We start from the raw sequence: 15,207 nt of genomic DNA, 5'->3' as shown, positions 1-15,207 counted from the left end.
GCCGATTTGTACTTTCCAAGCGCTTAGTCCAGTGTTCTGCACACAGTGAGCGCTCAATAAATACGATGGAGTAAATTAATTAATTAATTGATTAATTAATTAATTAATGTAGTTGAATAGGGACCATCTCTATATGTTGCCGATTTGTACTTTCCAAGCACTTAGTCCAGTGTTCTGCACACAGTGAGCGCTCAATAAATACGATGGAATAAATTCATTCATTCATTCATTCATTCATTCATGTAGTTGAATAGGGACCATCTCTATATGTTGCCGATTTGTACTTACCAAGCGCTTAGTCCAGTGCTCTGCCTGCACACAGTAAGCGCTCAATAAATACGATGGAGTAAATTCATTCATTCATTCATTCATTCATTCATTCATTCATGTGTTTGAATAGGGACCGTCTCTATATGTTGCTGATTTGTACTTTCCAAGCGCTTAGTCCACTGCTCTGCACACAGTAAGCGCTCAATAAATACCATGGAGTAAATTCATTCATTCATTCATTCATTCATGTAGTTGAATAGGGACCGTCTCTATATGTTGCCGATTTGTACTTTCCAAGCACTTAGTCCAGTGCTCTGCACACAGTAAGCGCTCAATAAATACAATGGAGTAAATTAATTAATTAATTAATTGATTCATTCATTCATTCATGGAGTTGAATAGGGACCGTCTCTATCTGTTGCCGATTTGCACTTTCCAAGCACTTAGTCCAGTGCCCTGCACACAGTAAGTGCTCAATAAGTACGATGGAGTTCATTAATTAATTAGTTAATTAATTCATGTAGTTGAATAGGGACTGTCTCTATATGTTGCCAATTTGTACTTTCCAAGCGCTTAGTCCAGTGCTCTGCACACAGTAAGCGCTCAATAAATACGATGGAGTAAATTAATTAATTAATTAATTAATTCATTCATTCATTCATTCATGTAGTTGAATAGGGACCGTCTCTATATGTTGCCGATTTGTACTTACCAAGCGCTTAGTCCAGTGCTCTGCACACAGTGAGCGCTCAATAAATACGATGGAGTAAATTAATTAATTAATTAATTGATTAATTCATTCATTCATTCATTCATGTGGTTGAATAGGGACCGTCTCTATATGTTGCCGATTTGTACTTTCCAAGCGCTTAGTCGTGCTCTGCACACAGTAAGTGCTCAATAAATACGATGGAGTTAATTAATTAATTGATTAATTAATTAATTAATTAATTCATTCATTCATGTAGTTGAATAGGGACCGTCTCTATATGTTGCCGATTTGTACTTACCAAGCGCTTAGTCCAGTGCTCTGCACACAGTAAGCGCTCAATAAATACGATGGAGTAAATTAATTAATTAATTGATTAATTCATTCATTCATTCATTCATGTGGTTGAATAGGGACCGTCTCTATACGTTGCCGATTTGTACTTTCCAAGCGCTTAGTCCGGTGCTCTGCACACAGTGAGCGCTCAATAAATACGATGGAGTAAATTCATTCACTCATTCATTCACGCAGTTGAATAGGGAAAATAAATAGAGTAATAAATATGTACAAACATATATACAGGGACAGTCTCTATGTTGCTCTATTGTACTTTCCAAGTGCTTAGTACAGTGCTCTGCGCACAGGAATCGCTCAATAAATGCGATTGAAGACGAAGAAGAAGGACGATGGAGTGAATGAATGAATGCGCGGAAGGGAGGGGCGTCCAAAAAGGATTCCCCTCAGGCGAGGGGAGGCCGCTCCTTCCCGCCGGGGCGGGGCCGCCGCCGCCGTGACGTCACCGGGTCACGTGACCGCGGGCGGGGGCGCGCGCTGTTTCCGGAAGTGGCCGCCGCCGCCGCCGCCGCCGCCGCCGGGGAGAAGCGTTCGGGAGGGCGCGGCGCGCGCCGGGCTCGGCACCATGGAGATGATCAGGAGCAGTGCGTGACCCCCTACCCCCCACCTGACCTCTGACCTTTGACCCCGGACCGGCCTGTCCTTCCCCGCTGCAACCTCGTCCCTGCACCCCGGGCTCCCTCCTTGCCCCCCCCCCAACAGCCCATGGCCTTTTCCCTCTCCCCCTCTCCCCCAAAGCCCTTGTGTCTATTTGTACAGATTTATTATTCTATTTTACTTGTACGTATTTATGCATTCAGTCCTATTTATTGAGCGCTTACTGCGTGCACTGTATTAAGCCCTTGGAAAGTACAAGTCGGCAACATATTCCCCCTGCAGCTGCCCATGGCCAGGCCCTTTTCCCTCTCCCCCTCCATCACCCCCTTCCCCAAAGCCCTTGTGTCTATTTGTACAGATTTATTACTCTATTTTACTTATACGTGTTTATGCATTCACTCCTATTTATTGAGCGCTTACTGCGTGCACTGTACTAAGCCCTTGGGAAGTACAAGGCGGCAACATATTCCCCCTGCAGCTGCCCATGGCCAGGCCCTTTTCCCTTTCCCTCTCCCCCCCATCACCCCCTTCCCCAAAGCCCTTGTGTCTGTTTGTACAGATTTATTATTCTGTTTTACTTATGCGTATTTATGCATTCAGTCCTATTTATTGAGCGCTTACTGCGTGCACTGTATTAAGCCCTTGGAAAGTACAAGTCGGCAACATATTCCCCCTGCAGCTGCCCATGGCCAGGCCCTTTTCTCTCTCCCCCTCCATCACCCCCTTCCCCAAAGCCCTTGTGTCTATTTGTACAGATTTATTACTCTATTTTACTTATACGTGTTTATGCATTCACTCCTATTTATTGAGCGCTTACTGCGTGCACTGTACTAAGCCCTTGGGAAGTACAAGGCGGCAACATATTCCCCCTGCAGCTGCCCATGGCCAGGCCCTTTTCCCTTTCCCTCTCCCCCCCATCACCCCCTTCCCCAAAGCCCTTGTGTCTGTTTGTACAGATTTATTATTCTGTTTTACTTATGCGTATTTATGCATTCAGTCCTATTTATTGAGCGCTTACTGCGTGCACTGTACTAAGCCCTTGGGAAGTACAAGTCGGCAACATATTCCCCCTGCAGCTGCCCATGGCCAGGCCCTTTTCCCTCTCCCCCTCTTCCCCAAAGCCCTTGTGTCTATTTGTACAGATTTATTATTCTTATTTTACTTGTACGTATTTATGCATTCAGTCCTATTTATTGAGCGCTTACTGCGTGCACTGTACTGAGCGCTTGGGAAGTACAAGTCGGCAACATAGTCCCCCTGCAGCTGCCCATGGCCAGGCCCTTTTCCCTCTCCCCCTGTTCCCCAAAGCCCTTGTGTCTATTTGTACAGATTTATTATTCTTATTTTACTTGTACGTATTTATGCATTCAGTCCTATTTATTGAGCGCTTACTGCGTGCAGAGCACTGTACTAAGCACTTGGGAAGTACAAGTAGGCAACATAGTCCCCCTGCAGCTGCCCATGGCCAGGCCCTTTTCCCTCTCCCCCTCCTCCCCATCACCCCCTTCCCCAAAGCCCTTGTGTCTATTTGTACAGATTTATTACTGTATTTTACTTATACGTGTTTATGCATTCAATCGTACTTATTAAGCGCTTACTGCGTGCACTGTACTAAGCGCTTGGGAAGTACAAGTCGGCAACATATTCCCCCTGCAGCTGTCCATGGCCAGGCCCTTTTCCCTCTCCCCCTCTTCCCTATCACCTCCTTCCCCAAAGCCCTTGTGTCTGTTTGTACAGATTTATTACTCTATCTTACTTGTACGTATTTATGCATTCAATCGTATTTATTGAGCGCTTACTGCGTGCACTGTACTAAGCGCTTGGGAAGTACTAGTCGGCAACATATTCCCCCTGCAGCTGCCCATGGCCAGGACCTTTACCCTCTCCCCCTCCTCCCCATCACCCCCTTCGCCAAAGCCCTTGTATCTATTTGTACAGATTTATTACTCTATTTTATTTGTACGTATTTGTGCATTCAATCGTATTTATTGAGCGCTTACTGGGTGCACTGTACTAAGTGCTTGGGAAATACAAGTTATTGTGCACTTACTGGGTGCACAGTACCAAGCCCTTGGGAAGTACAAGTCGGCAACATACTCCCCCTGCAGCTGCCCAAGGCAAGGCCCTTTTCCCTCTCCCCCTCCTCCTCATCACCCCCTTCCCCAAAGCCCTTGTGTCTATTTGTGCAGATTTATTATTCTATTTTACTTGTATGTATTTATGCATTCAATCGTATTTATTAAGCGCTTACTTCGTGCACTGTATTAAGCCCTTGGGAAGTACAAGTCGGCAACATATTCCCCCTGCAGCTGCCCATGGCCAGGCCCTTTTCCCTCTCCCGCCCCTCCCCATCACCCCCTTCCCCAAAGCCCTTGTGTCTATTTGTACAGATTTATTATTCTATTTTACTTGTATGTATTTATGCATTCAATCGTATTTATTAAGCGCTTACTTCGTGCACTGTATTAAGCCCTTGGGAAGTACAAGTCGGCAACATATTCTCCCTGCAGCTGCCCATGGCCAGGCCCTTTTCCCTCTCCCCCTCCTCCCCATCACCCCCTTCCCCAAAGCCCTTGTGTCTATTTGTACAGATTTATTATTCTGTTTTACTTGTACGTATTTATGCATTCAATCGTATTTATTAAGCGCTTACTTCGTGCACTGTATTAAGCCCTTGGGAAGTACAAGTCGGCAACATACTCCCCCTGCAACAGCCCATGGCCAGGACCTTTTTCCTCTCCCCCTCCTCCCCATCACCCCCTTCCCCAAAGCCCTTGTGTCTATTTGTACAGATTTGTTATTCTATTTTACTTGTACGTATTTATGCATTCACTCCTATTTATTGAGCGCTTACTGCGTGCACTGTACTAAGCTCTTGGGAAGTACAAGTCGGCAACATATTCCCCCTGCAGCTGCCCATGGCCAGGCCCTTTTCCCTCTCCCCCTCCTCCCCATCACCCCCTTCCCCAAAGCCCTTGTGTCTATTTGTACAGATTTATTACTCTATTTTACTTATACGTGTTTATGCATTCAATCGTATTAAGCGCTTACTGCGTGCACTGTACTAAGCCCTTGGGAAGTACAAGTCGGCAACATATTCCCCCTGCAGCTGCCCATGGCCAGGCCCTTTTCCCTCTCCCCCTCCTCCCCATCACCCCCTTCCCCAAAGCCCTTGTGTCTACTTGTACAGATTTATTACTCTATTTTATTTGTACGTATTTATGCATTCAGTCGTATTTATTGAGCACTTACTCTATGCACTGTACTAAGCCCTTGGGAAGTACAAGTCGGCAACATATTCCCCTTTCAGCTGCCCATGGCCAGGACCTTTTCCATCTCCCCCTCCTCCCCATCACCCTCTTCTCCAAAGCCCTGGTGTCTATTTGTACAGATTTATTACTCTATTTTACTTGTACGTATTCATGCATTCAATCGTATTTATTGAGCACTTACTGCGTGCAGAGCACTGTACTAGGGAAGTGCACATGGGTGCACTGTATATATGTATATATGTTTGTATGTATTACTCTGATTTGTACATATTTATTCTATTTATTTTATTTTGTTAATATGTTTTGTTTTGTTCTCCGTCTCCCCCTTCTAGACTGTGAGCCCACTGTTGGGTAGGGACCATCTCTGTATGTTGTCAACTTGTACCTCCCAAGTGCTTAGTATAGTGCTCTGAACACAGTAAGCGCTCAATAAATATGATTGAATGAATGAATGAATACTAAGCGCTTGGGAAGTACAGGTCGGCAACATATTCCCCCTGCATCTGCCCATGGCCAGGACCTTTTCCCTCTTCCCCTCCTCCCCATCACCCACTTCCCCAGAGCCCTTGGGTCTATTTGTACAGATTTATTACTCTGTTTTATTTGTACGTATTTATGCATTCAATCGTATTTATTGAGTGCTTACTGGGTGCACTGTACTAAGTGCTTGGGAAGTACAAGTTATTGTGCGCTTACTGGGTGCACTGTACTAAGCCCTTGGGAAGTACTAGTCAGCAACATATTCCCCCTGCAACGGCCTATGGCCAGGCCCTTTTTCCTCTCCCCTCCTCCCCATCACCCTCTTCCCCAAAGCCCTTGTGTCTATTTGTACAGATTTATTACTCTGTTTTATTTGTACGTATTTATCCATTCAGTCGTATTTATTGAGCACTTATTGGGTGCACTGTACTAAGCGCTTGGGAAGTACAAGTCGGCAGTATATTCCCCCTGCAGCTGCCCATGGCCAGGACCTTTTCCCTCTGCTCCTTCTCCCCCTCCTCCCCATCACCCCCTTCCCCAAAGCCCTTGTGTCTACTTGTACAGATTTATTACTCTATTTTATTTGTACATATTTATGCATTCAGTCGTATTTATTGAGTGCCTACTGCATGCAGAGCACTGTACTAAGCGCTTGGGAAGTACAAATCGGCAACATATTCCCCCTGCAGCTGCCCATGGCCAGGACCTTTTCCTTCTGCCCCTCCTCCTGCTCCTCCCCATCACCCCCTTCCCCAAAGCCCTTCTGTCTATTTGTACAGATTTATTACTCTTACTTGTACGTATTTATTCATTCCATAGTATTTATTGAGCGCTTACTGCGTGCAGAGCACTGTATTAAGCACTTGGGAACTACAAGTCGGCAACATATTCCCCCTGCAGCTGCCCGTGGCCAGGCCCTTTTCCCTCTCCCCCTCCTCCCCATCACCCCCTTCCCCAAAGCCCTTGTGTCTATTTGTGCAGATTTATTACTCTATTTTATTTGTACGTATTTATTCATTCAATCAATCACATTTATTGAGCGCTTACTTCGTGCACTGTACTAAGAGCTTGGGAAGTACAAGTCGGCAACATATTCCCCCTTCAGCTGCCCATGCATGGCCAGGACCTTTTCCCCCTCCTCTCCATCACCCCCTTTGCCAAAGCCCTTGTGTCTATTTGTACAGATTTATTACTCTTATTTTACAAGTACGTATTTATTCATTCAATCGTATTTATTAGGCGCTTACTGCGTGCAGAGCACTGTACTAAGCGCTTGGGAAGTACAAGTCGGCAACATATTCTTCCTGCAGCTGCCAATGGCCAGGACCCTTTTCCTCTCCTCCTCTTCCCTCCACCCTACCCCCTTCCCCAAAGCCCTTGTGTCTATTTGTACAGACTTATTACTCTATTTTATTTGTACGTATTTATTACTCTTTTTCATTTGTACGTATTTATGCATTCAGTTGTATTTATTGAGGGCTTACTGCGTGCACTGTACTAAGCGCTTGGGAAGTACAAGTCGGCAACATATTCCCCCTGCAGCTGCCCATGGCCAGGACCTTTTTCCTCTCCCCTTCCTCCCCGTCACCCCCTTCCCCAAAGCCCTTGCGCCTATTTGTACAGATTTATTACTCTATTTTACTTGTACGTATTTATTCATTCAATCGTATTTATTAAGTGCTTACTAAGTGCACTGTACTAAGCGCTTGGGAAGTACAAGTCGGCAACATAGTCCCCCTGCAGCTGCCCATGGCCAGGACCTGTTTCCTCTCCTCCTCCCCATCACCCCATCCCTCTCCCTGCCCTTCTGCCTTCCCCAAAGCCCTTGTGTCATTTTGGACATATTTATTACTCTATTTTATTTGTACATATTTATAACTCTATTTCATCTGTACATATTTATTCCCCCTGCAGCTGCCCATGGCCAGGACCTTTTTCCTCTCCTCCTCCCCTTCCCATCACCCCTTCCTCCCCCCCTCTGCCCTATCCCCTTCCCCAAAGCGCTTGTGTCTTTTTGTACATTTATTACTCTATTCATTTTATTTGTACATATTTACTACACTATTTCATTTGTACATATTTATTCATTCATTTTCAGTCGTATTTATTGAGTGCTTACTGTGTGCAGAGCACTGTACTAAGTACTTGGGAAGTACAAGTCGGCAACATATTTCCCCTGCAGCTGCCCATGGCCAAGACCTTTTTCCTCTCCTCCTCCTCCCCTTCACCCCCCTCCCCAAAGCCCTTCTGTCTATTTGTATGTATTTATTACTCTATTTTATTTGTATGTATTTATTACTCTATTCCATTTGTCCAGATTTATTACTCTATTTGTCCGTATTTATTACTCTATTTCATTTGTCCGTATTTATTACTCTATTTCATTTGTCCGTATTTATTACTCTTATTTGTACGTATTGCTCTAATTTCATTTGTACATATTTATTCCTCTGTTTTATTTGTACATATTTATTTTACTTGTACATATTCACTATTCTATTTCTTTTGTTAATGATGTGCTTAGTGGAAAGAGCATGGGCTTTGGAATCACAGGTCATGGGTTCAAACCCCGGCTCCACCAATTGTCAGCTGTGTGACTTTGGGCAAGTCACTTAACTTCTCTGTGCCTCAGTTACTTCATCTGTAAAATAGGGATTAAGACTGTGAGCCCCCCGTGGGACAGCCTGATCACTTTGTAACCCCCCAGCGCTTAGAACAGTGCTTTACACATAGTAAGTGCTTAATAAATGCCATCATCATTATTATTGTATAGACATAAATCTATTTATTTTACTTGTACGTAGTTACTATTCTATTTGTTTTGTTAATGTGCATATAGCTATAATTCTATTTGCTCTGATGATTTTGACACCTGTCTACATGTTTTGTTTTGTTGTCTGTCTCCCCCTTCTAGACTGTAAGCCCGTTGTGGGATAGGGACCGTCTCTATATGTTGCCAACTTGTACTTCCCAAGTGCTTAGTACAGTGCCCTGCATGCAGTTAGCACTCAATAAATACGATTGAATGAATGAATGAATTACTCTATTTTATTCAGGATGTGTCTATACCTATAATTCTATTTATTCTGAGGCCTGTCTCCTTGTTTTGTCGTGTTGTCTGTTTCCCCCCTTCTAGCCTGTGAGCCCGTTGTTGGGTAGGGATTGTCTCTGTTGCTGATTTGTACTTCCCAAGTGCTTAGTCCAGTGCTCCGCACATGGTAAGCGCTCAATAAATACGATTGAATGAATGAATGACCTGCCCCCTGCAGCTGCCCCTTCTCCTTTCCCCCCCAGCCCCTGACCCTCCATGTGGCCACCCTCGCCCCTTCCTTGCCCCCACACTCCGGGGCCCCAGCCTCATCCTCGGTGGGTTGTTTTTGTTTTCGCAGATTTTAAGAAAAATCTTAACAAGGTCTACCAAGCCATCGAAGAAGCGGATTTTCTGGCTATTGATGGGGAGTTTTCAGGTACTCCGTTGACTGTTTGGGGCACCCCTTCCAGGGCCCGGGGTTCTTGCCGGAATCAGCTCAATCCCATTTATTGAGTGCTCACTGGGTGCAGTAGTGCCTGATCCCATCGTATTTATTGGGCACTTACTGGGTGCAATACTGCTTTATCCAGTCGTATTTATTGATCACTTACTGGGTGCAATAGTGTTTTCTTCAATTGTATTTATTGAGCGCTTATTGGGTGCAATAGGGCCTTATCCAGTCGTATTTATTGAGCTCTCACTGTGTTCAGTACTGCTTTATACAGTCGTATTTATTGAGCACTTACTGAGTGCAATAAGTGCTTTCATCAATCGTATTTATTGAGTGCTTACTGGATGCCATAGTGCTTTCTTCAATCATTTATTAAGCTCTTACTGGGTGGAGTAGTACTTCATTCGTATTTATTGAGTGCTTACTGGGTGTAGTAGTGCTTTCTTCAACCCCATTTATTGAGTGCTTACTGGATGCTATAGTGCTTTCTTCAATCGTATTTATTGAGCACTTACTAGGTGCAATACTGCTTTCTTCAATCCTATTTAGTGAGTGCTTACTGGATGCTATAGTGCTTTCTTCAATCGTATTGAGCACTTATTGGGTGCAGTACTGCTTTCTTCAATCCTATTTACTGAGCCTTTACTGGGTGCTATAGTGCTTTCTTCAATCATATTTACTGAGCACTTACTGGGTGCAGTACTGCTTTCCTCAATCGTATTTATTGAGTGCTTAATGGGTGTAATACTGCTTTATCCAGTCGTATTTACTGAGCAGTTACTGAGTGCAATAATGCTCTGGTCAATCGTATTTATTGAGCGCTTATTGGATGCAATAGCGCTTTCTTCAGTCATTTATTGAGCACTTACTGGGTGCAGTAGTGCTTTAATCAATCCTGTTTATTGGGCGCTTACTGAGTGCAGTATTCAGTCAATCGTATTTTTCATTCATAGTGAAATAGTGCCTTATCCAGTCGTATTTATTGAGCGCTTACTGGGTGCAATAGTGCTTTCTTCAATCGTACTTATTGAGCACTTACTGTGTGCAAAACTAGCATCTCTTTGCTTCTCATCCCAACACCGCAGTCGCCTTGCTGTGCAGTTTTTGCAGATGGATTCACCTCTTTCGATCACCTCTTATATAGTCTGGGGGGCATTATAGAGACCCCTTAGTGTTGGTTTTTGTGCTTAAAAGGGCTTGGCTATCTGCAGCTCCAAGAGGCAGTGTATGTGCAATGTAAATCAGTCAAATTGAATGTATAGCACTCTGTCCATAAGCCTGCAATGTAATTATCAACATGATTGAGGAGCTGTGTTAGACAATAATACAGTCCTCAGAAAATGCCATTAATTCTTTGGGCACTAACAGCCAGCTATTGCCCTCACAAGTTAACCAAGACCTACCATGTTTTAGAGTACTTCCTTTTCAGTTTGTATTTTATGACTTATTTGCATGTGTGAAGATAACAAACCTCTTTAAATGTTTGGTTCTGTTTGTTTAGAGTCTGCACAAATGACTCTAAATTATCACTTTTCAGAGATAGTGGTTTTTGAGGGCTGGGAACTCATTGCTAATTAAAGGTCTCCTGATAAGAAAACTTCCTTTTATCTTGTCTGCTAAGAATGACAATGAACTTTATTGTCTATATTGAAGGGTATTTAAGTTCAGTTCAGCACTTAGTACATGCTTGGCACATAAGCGCTTAACAAATACCTTAAGAGTTATTAATTAATTGCCGGGGGCAGATGTTGTAGTAGCACTTGCAATTGAGCTCTTTTCCCGAATGCTCACATTCATTAAAATATGGAAGAATTGAGCCCTAGATATATGAATTTCACATAGAAAAATATCTCTTTGCGTTGGTGGCCGTTGAGCGCTGTTTCCGATTTGTGTTTTAGTAACTGTGTATTAAAACTAACGTTTATTGAAATTCTAGGCATTAGTGATGGACCATCAGTCAGCGCGTTAACAAATGGTTTTGACACCCCAGAAGAAAGATATCAGAAACTTAAAAAGGCAAGTTGTAATCTAATTCAAAATTAGTATTTCTCTAAAGGCTGTCAATAAAGGCAAATGACTGAAAATGTAATCATGTAGCTTTTCCTTATTAACAAGAGTAATTTTTTCCAATTCCCAAACATAAAACAATAATATAATTTTATAGTAAACAATAAAAATAAAAGCTGGAAATACTGTGGAAAGTCCTCAGAGTATTGGAATTGACTTTTTAGTAACTGATATGGATGACCTTTGATATAACATTAATTAATGAGCCTAAATAGGCTTTTCTCAAGGAAAAATGCCTAATTTAAAGAGAGAAGTTAATCAGTGCAAGTGAAAAAACTAGTGATGCTTCCAGTAAGTTGCCTAAGGAAACATTTTGCCAAAGCGAAATTGTATGATGGAGAAATCCCATATTTTTCAAACCAGTCCTGCCGCTGTTGATAACTGTTCCGCTATTTGTTTTACTGGTTATATATTTTCTTTTCCAGCATTCCATGGACTTTCTGCTATTTCAGTATGGCCTCTGCACTTTTAAGTATGACCACACGGAATCAAAGTAGGTTATTCTTTAAGGCATTACTAATTTTGCTTTGGTAAGTAACATCACACTTTAAATTCTCTTGCATCTTTTGTTTCCACAGGTATGTAATGAAGTCATTTAACTTTTATGTTTTCCCGAAACCCTTCAATAGGACTTCACCAGATGTTAAGTTTGTATGTCAGGTTAGTAGGACCAATAATTTCTTTCTGGATACACAGTTAGCTCTTTATAAACTGTGAAAATGGGCAAAAGAAAAAGCACGAATGAATGACCCCCTTCCCTCCCCTTCATACCGTTTTGCTACTTCAACCTCTTCCTCCTAAAGCCTTCGTAGTGTTAAACTTTAGTGTGTAGCAGAAGACCCAGTGAGTCATCTACTCTTTCTTCCACTCTGGGGAGGAAGGGGGTGTCCTTTGCCCCCAGAGATTAATATATTTAGGGCTCAATTCTCCCATGTTTTGTCCCCCAACAGCTCTTCTCTGGATTTTCCTAATAAACTGGATTCCCAGCTGCCTCCCAAAGTATGCTAGTTTGAGAGCAGTTGATGACTACGGTTCCTTTCCGTAACTACTAATATTCAATTGTAAACCCCCCAGGAATAAGGAACTGTATCTTTTACTTCTGTTGTACATTCTCAAAAGCTCAATACTGTGTCCTACACACCGGTGGTCTCAGTAAATGCTGAACGTGATGGTGAGTGATCTGTGAAATCAGACAAATGAACCATCAGGCTCATATTCTGTGTTTGAAGTGGCAACAGGATGCCTGGAAAATCCATTTTCATTGATGTATCAACTAACATTCCTTCATTTCTTGTCATCCAAGAATTTATCCAAATCCTTTCTTGAGGTTATTGGTGTTTTCTGCCTGCACAGCTTCCTGTGGTAAAAAAAAAAAAAAAAATTGCAGGTGCTCACCATCTGCCATGGGAAAAATGTTATCCTTTTATTTTGAATTTCAAACATAAAGTGTCGTAGAGTAGACATATTCAGGTCATGGGGTAGGGACCGGTATGATCAGGAGCAAAGAAGAGTCACTCCGGAGGGGAAGATGCTGGAAGCTTTTGTGACCTGCAGGTTATACAACTCCTCTTGCAGGAGATGAAAGATTTGAGAAGAAGTGGCAGCAAACAGTGGTAATAGCCATGCATCTCCTGGAAGTCCTCCGGAAGTTTTTTTTGAAATAGCAAAATTGATTGAATTTTGCATCCTCTTTCTTCTTGTGCCCTCACTGTCATGGAAGTGCTGTGTGGAAAGGCCTTGCTAATCTACCAACTGGGCAATCGTTCCCTGTAATATACATTCCAGTTTCCATTGTTACTCCACAAGAGAGAAGGTGATAATAATATTTTGATTCAATTCTGTAGTAGCCTATTCGCCCAATGAGCAAACCATTTGTAATGCTTTTAGTTACTCCCATACAGCTTTTCATTGAAGGGACAGAGCTTGAAAATTGCAGGGAATTGTCCGTCCGACCGAACACTTTTCCTATTAAAAGATAATCAAATTAATACTGTCTACTGCTAAAAACAAATAAGAAGCCCCCTTGTCCACTCAAGCTGTATGACTTGGGTTTCTTCCTTGGCACATTGTTCTGTACGTGATAAGAGCTCAATAAATACCATTGATTGATCAGCATGGTAGAATTGTCTTGTCTTATGCCGTCGAGTCATCTTCGACCCATAGCGACGCCATGGACGCATCTCTCCCAGAACACCCCACCTCCATCTGCAATTGTTCTGGTAGTGTTTCCATAGAGTTAGGTCAAAGCAATCCAGTATTTGCAGCAGGACTCACTAAGGGTGTTTTTGAGAGATGGAGGTCTGTAGTGTATGGGGTTTTGGTATAAAGGAGGGGGACATTTCTCAATTTAGTGTTAATGGCGGCGTGAGTCTGTTGGCCATGGGCTAGCAGGAAGGAGAGCAGAGGAAATACCCATTTGCCAGGAGCAAAACCTTAAATATCCTGGATCCATGTTTGGGGGACTACTTGTTTTGATGTCTGTCTCCCCTCTTCTAGACTGTGAGCCTGTTATGGGCAGGGATTGTCTCTGTTGCTGAATTGTATTTTTAAAGCACTTAGTACAGTGCCCTGCACACAGTAAGCTATCACTCAATATGGTTGAATGAATATTTTTGAAGCCCGGTTTGCATTTTGTCCAGATGGCTCACATCCCATTTTCTCTTGATGATTTTTTGAAAATCGACTTAAATATTCCTTGTATTGAAAATCTAATTTGAAGCATAAACTTGAATTTTTCTCCCAGTCATGACAGTCTCCTAGATGGGCATCCCTCTCGCCACTAAACCTCGATTGATTTTTAATCTTTTTTTTTTTGCCCCAAACATTTTCATATGCAGAAAAAATAATTTGAAATGGGTAAAAGTGTTGTGGTTAAATTAACATGGGGTCATCCAGCACAGTATAAGCACCTTCCAATTTGGAAACACCAAATTAAGCATCACAAAATTCTGGTGATGAAAGGATATTGGTGTATTATTCTGATTTTATAGGAGAGGAAACTGGGACACAGGCAGATGTGCCAGCTCTTTGGCCAATTGCTCTCTTTGGATTTACAGTTGAGGGGGCAGAACCATTGGTTTGCCCCTGCAATTTTTTGAGCTGGATTCCCTGCCTCACTCATCCAGGAACAGGAGAGCCTCAGAATTACTGCCCAGTTGGTTTCCTGAAAACTGAGTCTGAAGAAGAATGTAAGTTGGAACCAATTTTCTCACAGGAACAATATCATAAATAGGGGGATTCATTCTTGACCCAATAAGTTCCTTATTTTTACCAAATCACTCAGCTGTGTACTCAGAGCTGAATAATACAGCTTTTATTGTTGTATTACACTCTCCCAACTCTTTGTACAGTGCTCTATATGCAGTAAGCGCTCAATAAATATGATTGAATGAATGAATATGAAGGCAGATATATTATTATTAAGTGCTTGCTGTGGGCAGAACACTACTATGTGCTGTGGCCAAAAAAACAGGTGAGATAGATTTGGTCTGTCAGTCAGTGATATTTATTGAGCACTTACTGTATGCAGAGCACTGTACTAAGCACTTGGGAGAGTACAATATAACTACTGGCCCTGCAGGAATCTAGTTCATAAGTGTTTTGTTTTCTCTTGTTTTAGAGCTCAAGCATAGTGTTTTTGGCCAACCAAGGATTTGATTTTAATAAAGTGTTTCGCTGCGGTAAGTTTTATTCACTTTTCTTAAAATATCTTCAAAGTAAAGCTTGAGTTAATGTTTAAATGTCTAAGCATGTTTAAATTTTGAAGGAAGTCCATGTCATTTAGGTGCATAAAACATACTCCTTTCTTAACTCCCCTATCCCTTCACCAAGTGCTCTTCTTCCTGGATGAGCCCTGGTGGGTAGGAGAAAGGAAATTCCAAAAGTATTCGAAGGGTGGTTCAGTGGGTTTATAGTAGAATAACAAATACTAACAACAGGTTAAGTGTAGATGGGAGTTTTTTTTTTTATGTTAGGC

At 42.5% G+C, this 15,207-nt stretch overlaps 1 protein-coding gene across 3 annotated transcripts in view; it reads left to right on the top strand.

Annotated features, from left to right (window-relative positions):
• Positions 1-1,842: 1,842 nt before the first annotated feature.
• Positions 1,843-15,207, top strand: part of PARN (poly(A)-specific ribonuclease) — a 188,853-nt gene continuing 175,488 nt past the window's right edge. For all 3 annotated transcript variants that reach the window (XM_038763155.1, XM_038763154.1, XM_038763156.1), the window contains exons 1-6: positions 1,843-1,917; positions 9,072-9,149; positions 11,101-11,180; positions 11,657-11,724; positions 11,810-11,891; positions 14,851-14,911. In XM_038763155.1, coding sequence (XP_038619083.1) covers positions 1,899-1,917; positions 9,072-9,149; positions 11,101-11,180; positions 11,657-11,724; positions 11,810-11,891; positions 14,851-14,911 — 388 coding nt within the window. In that variant the 5' untranslated portion in view covers positions 1,843-1,898. The remainder of the gene's footprint in view (positions 1,918-9,071; positions 9,150-11,100; positions 11,181-11,656; positions 11,725-11,809; positions 11,892-14,850; positions 14,912-15,207) is intronic.

Source organism: Tachyglossus aculeatus, chromosome 21, assembly GCF_015852505.1.
Source record: "Tachyglossus aculeatus isolate mTacAcu1 chromosome 21, mTacAcu1.pri, whole genome shotgun sequence".
Taxonomy (NCBI): Eukaryota; Metazoa; Chordata; class Mammalia; order Monotremata; family Tachyglossidae; genus Tachyglossus; species Tachyglossus aculeatus.
This window is presented reverse-complemented; position numbering and strand designations above follow the sequence as displayed.